Source organism: Cynara cardunculus (genome assembly GCF_001531365.2).
Source record: "Cynara cardunculus var. scolymus isolate 2C chromosome LG 17, CcrdV1, whole genome shotgun sequence".
In the NCBI taxonomy this organism is placed as follows: domain Eukaryota; kingdom Viridiplantae; phylum Streptophyta; class Magnoliopsida; order Asterales; family Asteraceae; genus Cynara; species Cynara cardunculus.
The window spans coordinates 3,544,255-3,555,570 of NC_037544.1; the positions used below are offsets into that span (position 1 = coordinate 3,544,255).

Sequence of the window (11,316 nt, forward strand, 5' to 3'; positions counted from 1 at the left end):
CCAAACCGAGCAACTGATCAATGTATTGAACGATAGTACCCAATCGAATAACACACCCTACGGAACGTGTCACAAACACAGCATGTATAATAAAATTCAATGTGAAACACCAAAACTTTTCAAATATCACAAAAACACCTCTGATCTGAGGCTGCAGAAGTTGAAAAAAGATAAAGCAGTGTATTACCTCCGGAATTACTCCTTCGTTCATGAACAGAGAGACCGTTGATTCCCATTCTTGGCTAAGAGGCACAATCTCCCGCTCTTCGTCGGTTTCTAAAACAAACTGCAAAAAGATCCAAGAAACAAATGAAAGAGAGTGAAAATAGCGAAAGCTATTATGCTCAGAAGTCATCGGTGGAAGTAGAGGTTGAGTTCAGAGATCCAGCTTGTCCTTTGCTGTTTTTGCTAATAATCCCTTTTCCAAAATATTCAGCAATCACGGAAAACCCGTCTTTTGAATTCTTAACTTGATGGAAGAATTGATCTTGGCTCTTGGAGTTTTGCTCCAAGCTTCTTTTCATTTCTAGAACGGATCTGTATTCAGGGGCGCATTCAGGACATTCTTTTTCGTTGTCACCAAGGCAACGTTGATGGAAAGAATGCATACACATAAAGTGGACAGCAGGAAGGTCAAGGGTGAAAGTGCAAGCAGTACACTTGCTTAGCTGAAAGATTCGGGCATTAGTCCTGAGATCTTGGATTTCTTTTCTCATTGTTGTTGTTTCTTCCTGTAGAATTGAAGAGATCGATTAGATACATAGTGGTTCATTTGTTTATATGAAAAGTTTCACATCATAGGGATACTCGGGTTTTTGTCCCTTGTAGAAGAAAAGGGGTATTCAGAGAGATCGTTACATTTAGACAAAGACACCGATGAAGTGCTTTGCAGATCATGAAGTTAGAAATGAAAGTGCTTTCTGTAATTTCCATTTAGGGTGCGTTTGGTATGCGTGCAGTACAAAAACTTGTTATCCCACATTTGATGTGATATTAGACTGGGACATGACATGACTTGAGTTGGACAAAAATGTATTCTTTTTGTCCCACCAAAATAGGTGGAACAAATATCAAGGAGATGATACAAGATTGGTAAATTACTAAACTAATCATGTCAAATTAAAATCTTAAAAAATTCCAATGTCACTCTCACCTGTCCAGTCCTACCCCGTCTGAACCAAACATAACTGCCATCTAAACAACAAGAAGAAGACAAAGCATGCACACATGCAACCCCTACTAGGATGACATTGGTCCTACTTTATGCATTAGATTTAGATGCCATTGGCGTTTTGAGGAAAATAAGCTCTTTTCCAACTGCTTCCACTATTTATTAAAATTTCAAATAATTTTTTTCTAGAAACCTAGTACATGAATATGTCAAAAAAAACCTAGTACATGAATGTGCAAAAGAATCAATATTAAGCCCTACTTTGAAAGTATCCCTAATTCCTTGAGTACTAAATTGCCCTAAAAAGCCAGAATGAGTAATTACATGATAGTCTAACAACCTACAATTAACAATGGGGAAGTAGAATATTAGTAATGTCCAAGAATCCTACTTCTACAAGTGATAAGTCCCAAAATTAGCCCATTGAAACAAACTTGAATAAATGACCTTGCATTGCACCAAAATCATTATTATGACTCTAAGAATGATAATGTAATTGTTTATAGATGGTGACGACTAAATCTAGGTTGTACTTACTTATTGCATGAGGGTAGAATCCTAAACTAGAGACAACTCACATATAAACCCAGTAAGTAAGAAGATGAAAACTGTTTAACGATACCTCATTTCATGTAAATAAATTTTAGGCAACTATGAACCATCTTATATTGAACCAAGGAAGTCAGTCAATCAAGAATTAATGCTGCTTATGACTGGTTATCTTTAACTGCCAATCCTCAATAAACATACCCTTTCAATGTAAGAACTAAGAAACATAGAAATCTCTAGAGTAGAGAACTCAAAAGTTACCTGGTACTTATCAATCATGCGACGGTCCTCTTCAATAAGCTTGGATTCATGTTCCAGTTTCCTAGCTATGTAATCTTTGATGACAGAGAGAGTGAGACATGGATTTGAGGAAAGTGTCTGCAAAACCATGATAGGAGGCAAAATATCATCTCTTTCAATATAAGTCAGGACTTCCCGCACTTCTTTGGAGCACTCTTCCCCAAGTTCACCAAAGTACTTCAATAGATCTGCCCACAGAGAAGGGTCACCTCCCTTCCCTGAGTCCCCTAGTTTCTTACAGCAGGCAATCAGCCCCTCATGGTCATGTGAGCGCATGTAACAAGTAATCACCTCTTTATAGAGTTTCAACTTCTCATAAAGATATAGAAGGCCTTCTTTAAAAGCATTCATTTCACAGAGAATTATAGCCAGATCAACATCATATAGCGGTTGTTCTTGGTCGGATGGCCATGCACTCTTGAGCAATACAAGCCCTTTCTGAAGTCTTTCCTGATGATCCTTTTCCGTGTTTACATCTTTATGTTCAGGAGGTAATTTCCCATTTGATTCGGCTCTTGACGTAGAAGCTATTCCCAGTGAACTCTCTGGTTTGGAAGTACCGTTCTCAACAATATTAGATAGTGACATTAATGGGAAGTTCAAGTCACTAGACAAATATAGCTCCAATAATGTGTTGTGAATTTCTACTTGAGCTGGTGAATCTTTTACTTTCTTTATGTACTTTTCAAGAAAAATCATAAGTGATCTTGGATGATGAATAAAGATGTTGAGAAAATCAACAGGTGACGGCAACATATATGCATATGAACCATTCGAAGTCCCTCTGTTTGATGTCTCTCCTTCCTCGGTGCAAAGGCCCATGAGAATTTTGATAGTTTCAGTGGGTTTGTGCTCTATAAGTATTTTACCATATTCTTTCACCGTCACCCCAGCTTGACTTGGTTCAAGGCTAGAAATATACTGCAATGCCTCTTCATATCTTCCCAAGTCTTCAAGCAAAATCTTTAAGTACCACTCATGCCTCCCAGACTTCTTGGCGACGTACATTGCATGCTCATGATAATTAGCAGCTCGACAAACCCTTATTGCAGTTTCCACGTCAAATTTATGCTCCCCGACGCCATCCTCGCTTTTGATGAAGATGTTCAGCTTGTCCACATCTTTCAGTTTGGTATAACAGTTTAAGAGAAGCGTTGTGTGATCTTTAGAAGCAAGACCTTTCTCATGTAACTTCTCCAAGTAATTGGTAAGATTGTAAATCCTCTGTGCATCAAGAAACTTCTGTATCACATATGAAGGTTCAAGGTGACCGATGGTATGAATGTACTGAGCCATAGCCTCATCAAAGTCTTGCTTGCTGTACAAATGATCGCCATACTTCCTTAGCACTTCAGCAGTTGCAGCTGCATCAGCTTGTTGACTCTGAACAAGATTGATGGCTACAGTGTAAAGATTCTTTTTAAAAAGCATATCCAACTTGCTTTCCATATCCTTCTCTCCAATGCATATAGCTGATTTGTCACTCATTATTAGCAGTATGCTTCCCCATTCACATAGCATGTGAGAAACTTCTTTACCCACTATACTGTGTGCAATTAAACGGTTTTTCAGGTCAAAGATATTGAATGTGTTGGTGCCACTTCTTTGGTCCGCAATAACACACAACAGGTATCCACGAAACCACCCAAGGAACTTCTTTTCCCCTTCAAAAGCCCAACAAGGACCTCTACCATCAACTTCATAGAAATATACAGCCTCGGGTCGACCAATGATCAGCTCCTGATTACAGACCAGATTGCATTACATTTAGGTATAAAACGATAAATAACAAATACAAGATAACTTGCTTTATAATTAAGAGAGGATGAAGAATGAGCAAAAGAAGCATGTAGAATGGTGATACCAAGCGGTCATTCATTGCAACGCTATTCACATTGCATCCTATCTGATCGAGGGTTTGTCGGCTAGCTGGCTGAGTCTGCAAGTTAAACAAGCTTACAGAACCTGGAGTAACCGCAAATAACTGAAACGCTTTCCCATCAACACGAAACCCCATTCCGGTAATAGCGCATTGGGTTTTATCTTGGCGATTCTCCACTTGAAGCATGAAACGTTTGATACGCTCACGTGCAATATCCCCTTGGATGCAATAAATGCAACCATTGTCTAGTCCAATAGCTATTAGCAATATTGGTGGAGCTTCCTCTAGAACTAGAAATGATGTTATCTGAAGAATGAAAAGCACTCCATTATCCATAAGTTTTAGCAGATTAGTATACAAGTTACCAGAAACAAGCTCTTATGAGACTGCTCCAAGAAATCAACTTGGATAGTACTGAGGCAGTTACAAAAAATTGAAAGTGCAAAATGCAAACCTTTGCTTCTGGGAACTGATTGGTGAATATCCGCAATATCTGGATACAATCCGGAATTGATGTGCTTGGCCCTTCTGGTTGAGTTTTATCAAGGTCAAAAACCTTGAGGCACACAGATGATAACTGTGGAGATATTTGTTCATCTTCTCCCACAGTTAGTAGGAAGTTGCGTTGCTGTTAATTTAAACCAGAAAAGGAAAAAAAAAATCAAACTTCATATCGCTAGGGGAAGAATACTCCAAACTTGGCCATGATCATACAAGAAGGAACTCCACAAATTACATAATATAGAAACCTTCTGGAAGTTCCCAACCATGATACATTTCTGAAATTCACGCTTATGTTATGTCAAACTCCAAATTGTCATGTCTGCCTGCAGAGAATGTGTACCTCCAAGATGTGCACATGTTATGTGTGCAAGTCCATCCATGGGTAAAAGAAAGTACAAAAATAATGAAAGTATTTGCTCAGATCATAGTTGGTTCCTCCTGATATAAATGCAAAGGGCACTGAAGAGATCATACAGTGGTATACAACAAAATTGTGTCTGTTCTTCCTCAACAGTGTGAACTTAAGCTTATTTTAATTCATGATTCAGCATGCTTGCACTGTAAACTGGTATAGCTATTTTAGGACAGGAGGGACGCATAGTTCACTAAACGCCTTGCATCTTGTTTGGTTGAGTTCATTAATGGACACACCCGTCTTAATTTCTTTTCTTCTCCCATTGCTCCTAGGCTTGTCATTTTCATTAGAGAAAATAAGACATAACAGCTCAAACCATTTTGCCATTGCCCTAGTTTAAGTGTTCAAAAATCACATGCTGTCCTCAAAATGCTTCCTTAGAAGAGTTCACTATCAGGATAAACTGGGCAAGGGGATAAAAAAGAATTGTATAGGCATGGCTGTAGAATTACTGTAGACATCACAATTTCCTATCTCTTTCTTGATCTTGAACTCAGTTCCCAAACAAAAAAAGCAACTTATAATTTAAAGACCTAATTCGTTGCCATTCTGTATATTTGTATACTAAAACCTAAATCATTTTTATCCACAATTATGTGTCCTCTAAAGTCATGTGCAGCATAGCATACCATTGGCAGAATAACAAATAACAACAGAATCTCCGTAAAAAATCATTAATCATAACTTAAAAATTGAGAACCTTGAGTTGTTGAAGGAATAGAACAGAGGAAGTGTGAGCTTGGAATCCATAGCTGAACTTAAAACCTCGATCCAGTAAACTAACAGTCCCGTCTTCACATCCCACCACGATCTTCCCCCTTCCGCTAGAACAACACTCAATTTTTCCAGCGACTTCATCCGGGACCAAACATTTTCCGGCGTATTTCTCCTCGAAGAACTCGAATTTCCTCCATTGATACATACTCCTTTAGCGTATCGAAATCAAATCGATGTGATAATTGTTGTAATCATGTCAATCTATAGATACAGATACACAATAGTTGAAGAATTTATGATCGATCAAGGGGAAAAATGAAACTAAAATCAAAATTAAAAAAAGAAAGAGGACGTGTTTGTTGTGTTGTTCTTGGACGTAGATATCCGTTTTCAACTCCAGGACCCGGATGTCCCAATTCTTTGCAAAAAAAATATAGTTACTCGTTTAAAGCATAAATTTATCATCAGATGAATATGAGAAGAGTTAAGAATCTTATCGGGTAAAAGTGACGAGAATAATGGAAAGTCTTACCCAGTAAGTGAAAATGATGACTCTTACCTAGTAAATTTTTGCATTCGATATGTTTTGATGTACTAAAATATTACGCATCAAAATAAATTATAGTGTTAACTCTTATTGATAAGTGCTTACCGGGTAAGCATTTGGATAAACGGTCCTTAGTCATTGTTTTCTTTCTTATCAGGTATATTCACACAGTAAAGGTAATTGAATCAGCGATCACTTATCAAGATAGGTGTTTAGTAAATTGTAAAAAAATCCATATCTGATTCTTGGTTCTAACGGTCGTTAAAAAGTTCCGTTTAACGAGTGACATTTTCATCCATTTATTGATTTTTTTGTGTTTTAACCAATCAAAATCGATTTTATGGTTTGGTCCTCGTGGTTTTTGATTCAATAATTGACAAAAAACTTTTAAAAATTATTTTTTATGGATAAAATATTGTTTATTGATGCATATTACTTAAAATTCAAGATTACAAGTAATTGTGCGTAAATACAACTTATTAAAACTCTATTTTTAAATTCGTGTAACTAACTGCAGATAAACACAATCAAATACATGATACATATCCATTTTAAATATAGAAAATCTAAAATATAATTAAGATAATCATTAAGTTCAAACACAATGTTTAATTATTATCCTTATAAAAAATTATATTGTTAAACGAAAAATAAATTACTTTGTTATTAAATCTAAATTAAATTATAAAAAAAATTAAATTAAAAAAATTACATCAAAAAAACGAAAACTATTAAATAGTTAATTTGATACGAATATAAATTTTTTTCTTCAAATTTTTTATGCTATCTACAAATTTATATTTCATTTGAAAATAAAAACATTATCACTTTCTCAAATTCACATAAAATCGTATTGTATCGGTAGAGACAAAAAATAAAAACTAAATATTAATATCGAAATTTATTTCGCTGCATTACACGAGTACCTTTTTAATATAATGAAGAGTAAACTATAAATTTGGTTCTTATAGTCTGTAAAAAAATAACGAGTTTGTTTTCACAATTTTAAAATTACAGTTTTGTTATCGTGATTTATAAAGATGTCGGGATTTGCTCAATCTTTTTAAGATTCGTTGAAAATTCCATTAAACAAGGGATATTTTCACTCTTTTACTGATTTTTTTTTTGTTTTTTACCCAACCAAAAACCATAGAGACCAAAATCATAAAATCAATTTTGATCGGGTAAAAAACAAAAAAAAATCATAAAAGAATGGATCTCATTCAATAGAATTTTAACGAATTAAATTTATTTTGACTATGATATTTATAAAATATTAAGTATACTATGACTTTGGATCATATGAGATAAGGTTGTTTTCGTAAGACACGTGAGACAATATTTTTACCCTTGAAACTTCACAGCAAAACACTGTGAAAGTAATTGATAACTCTTATTTTTAAGAGTTATTTCCTATTTATTTCCTCTCTTTTTGCTATTATTAAATACTCAATTTTCTTGTTTTTACTCTTTTATTCCAAAAAGTTTTAAAAATATGATGAAACACAAAGGAAGAGGTATTATTCCAAAAATCTGTATTTTTCTAACAGCACTGCCCACTGTGGCACCACTGTGGGAAGTCTATCAGCCTTGTTACAGCTTCTTGGGAAACGTGCAGCTTGAAGATTCCTCCAGATATTTTCTCCAGCTGCTTATGAGCTGTCTTCCTTCTTCTATTTTATTTTCTTTTGTATTTTCTTAACCTTGTACTAATTACCCTTGGGTAATGATTGAATGTTCTTGCTCTCATTCCTTTCCCATATATAAAGAGGCTTGGGGGAGCCATTTTGAGGTGTGCCCAACACCATATAAGACATTACTCTCTTTAATTAAATGCCTTTAATTTATGTCTTTAAATTATGCCTTTAATTTATGTATTTAATTTCTAGTATTTTACTTCATTGTACTTGTAATTTAGTTTTACTTTAATGCAATTTATATTTCAGTATTATTTTATGTCTTTAATTACTTTCATTATGTCTAGCTAAATTACTTATATGAGTGTGGGTGTGAGTTTAACTTATGATATTTATATAATATTTGGGTGTTTTTATCTTTTATCACTTCGTAACTTGGTAACTTAAGACGGTGCTTAAAATGCGGATAAGCTGATCACTTTGAAGTGTTAATATTAGATYTTWGACCCAGAGATGGGCGGATCCGAAATACGGCTTAAGTGATGCACAATGAACTCGAGAGGGTCTTTGAATAATTACGTGGAGACGCGAATTTTGCATGCATCTAGCTAGGGGTTAAGCAATAGGTATTTTTATCACAAAAAGATTTGGGTAAGAATCGCATTCCTTTTACTTTTTAGCTAGATTAGCAAGTTTCGAAGTGGTAAACGTAAAAACCTTATGGAATTTTATGAGGTCCGGTTATAAAAGTTCACTTTCGAGATATCGGAGCTTTTATAAACAACTCGTAAAAGTCTAATCATTTTATTGTTAATTTTATCTTAAGCAACACTTGCACCCATGCCCATCATTTAACGTTAGAAGTTTATTTCGTTAATTAGCTAGTCGGTCTTATTTCGGTCTTTTTATAAACAAAAATCCAACTTTATTTTACATTTAGAAACTCATGCAAGAAGTTCGTGAAAAATCTCTAAATCTCTACCTTCTCTGTGGGAACGATCTCGGTACTTTGTACCACTTTATTACTTGTAAGCGATCATAGTGTCGACGTGCTTTTGCACCGCCACTGTGGGGACATTCTGCCCACTAGGTGAACACGAATGATCCTAGCCCTGTCAGTAATCTTCACAATGTTTTTGCTGTGAAGGTTCGACTTTTTTTACTTTCACAACATTTTTGTTGTGAAGTTTCAAGTGTAAAAATGTCATCTCACGTGAACCCAATTCAGTATACTAATTAACTAAGAGTTATGGTTTTTCAGATTTTTTGGTTAAAACTAACATATATAGAGCAGCGAAAAGAATGTTGAGCTTAATGTTTGTAATGTAAAATAAATAACATAAACAGTAATATGATCGAATTATCATTATCATGGAAAACATCCATGACTTTAATCTAGAAGATGAATAGTAAACTTACTTGTGGGAACACTTGGAATTGTCTTACTTGATGAAGCCATGATCACTCTTAATAATCTATTTGATGCCAATCAATTATGATGGAGTTACAATTCTCTTATTAAGAAAGAGATAACCACAAAATATAGTTATTTACAATCGGTTACAGTTGGTTACAGTCGGTTACAGGGACCGGTATCGTCCATCGAGATAATCGAAGGGCCTGTATGTAATTAAGTCATAACCAAGTTAATTAAATTAAACATTTATCACTAATATGATATTAACATAAATATTAATATAAAATATATCAATTTTCTAACATGTAAATCTAATCCAAAACTTTGATTTTAATCAGCTTAATCAAACATGCTTTAAGTATTTTGATTATTTTATCTCTCGTTATCTTGTTATAAAGTGTAGAAAGATGAATTAAATATTTGAAGAATGTCGTTTCTATTAGTAAGGGACGACTTCAAAGATTAGTCTGTGTAATTATAACGACTTTTCAGTAATATATGTTCTCTCTAGATATCTGTGTTTCCACAGAAAATCAAAACAATTTAACATATTTACCCAATTATGTACCTGTGATTATGATTTACTGTAATTTTTATTTAACAGAAAATCAAAACAATTTAACATATGGGGTTGGATTATAGTAAGAAGAGAAGTTATGGTGAGAAACGTAAGAAGAAATCTTCACCATTGGATCAATTTGATCAATCTTAATTGAATGTTAACATTAATGAGGTGCATTGGATCAATTTTTTTAATTCTAAAGTACAATTTATGGGTGAATATAAGATTAAAGATGTATATTATTCTATTCAGACTAGGGGTGTTCAAAAACCCGACCAACCCGATCAACCCAACCCAATCCAATATGAAATAACTCAATCCGAAGCAATTCGATGTGTAATCGAGTTGTAAAATTGTCAAACTGTAGGTATTGGGCTGATATTGAGTTACTATTATTTGAACCCAACCCAACCCGATGAACCCGATATCCTTTTATTTCTTGAATTTAATATGATTGTTGAATTTCTAATAATATATAAATTAGACAATTACACTATCATATATGCTTTTCATATACACATTTTTGATCTATTCACATATCTATATAACTCATTCATATATATGTTCAGTAACTGTGAACATATATATGTAAATTGAGAAAATTAACTGAATGTGATATACGTAAGAAGTATGGATAAGTTGTATCAAATGGTTGATGTTAAGAAAATATGAGTAGAGAAATAACATATTCAAGGTTAAAGAAATATTTTAATTTACCAAACTATCAACCCGATCAACCCGTACGGGTTGGGTTGGGTTGCACTTTGGTTTATGTTGGGTTGGGTTAAGATTTTTCAAACTGCAAGCATTGGATTAAATTGTTCAAATATCTTCAACCCGATCAACCCAACTCATGAACACCTCTAGTTCAGACGACAAAAAAAATCCAAATAATATAGTTGACTTTGAGCAAAGTCAACCTATAAATAAATAAAATACATGGTTGGCCATCATCATCTCTAATTATCTATGATTTACCTGTGAATAAAGTTGACTTCTGAAGCAAGTCAAACTTAAAATTTCAGTCAAAATGCAGGTTATTCCTAAATTCACCAAGTAAAATAAGCAAAAAAATTAATCATAAATCAAGATTCAAATTCAAAAAATCCCTAAAAATCCTCTTGAATCGCCACCCAACCCCACCATCCCCCCTGTAATTTCTTGAATTTTTCAAATTTAACCTTGGAACCAGTAAAAAAACCAGTAAAAACAGTAAAAAAGTGGCATGTTCAAAGCTGTAACTTCCTCCTCTTAATATCTCTCTCTCTCCAACTCTGTGAAGAATGTGGCCAAAAACCCATTTGATTCAAGAAAAACCCACTTCAATTTACCCATCTTTTCCCCGAAATTTCGTGTTTTTTGATGAAATTTTATGATTTTGATATGAATAGATTATGTGTTTTATAAAACTGAAGTATTTGTGGGGCATGAACCAAGGACAAATGGGGGCGCCCTTGCTGTCATTTTCGGTATTTTTTTAAGAATGGTGTCGTTTGTGGGGAGAATTGAGGGCATAGTTTATATTGATTATTAAAAATTAGCAACAATAACAAGAGCAAGAGAGAAAGTGATATAGATATAGATACATATATAGATATAGAGAGAGAAAGAGCTA

The 11,316-nt window shown here is 34.1% G+C and overlaps 1 protein-coding gene across 1 annotated transcript; it reads right to left on the bottom strand.

The window, feature by feature from the left end:
* LOC112501192 (vacuolar protein-sorting-associated protein 11 homolog) lies at positions 1 to 5,809 on the bottom strand. The gene is made up of 5 exons (XM_025104875.1): positions 5,522 to 5,809; positions 4,357 to 4,530; positions 3,885 to 4,208; positions 1,982 to 3,760; positions 1 to 731 (listed from the first exon to the last, which is right to left on the bottom strand). The coding sequence occupies exons 1-5, from the start codon at positions 5,741 to 5,743 to the stop codon at positions 345 to 347; spliced, it is 2,886 nt and encodes a 961-aa protein (XP_024960643.1). The 5' UTR covers positions 5,744 to 5,809; the 3' UTR covers positions 1 to 344.
* Between the last annotated feature and the right edge of the window lie 5,507 nt (positions 5,810 to 11,316).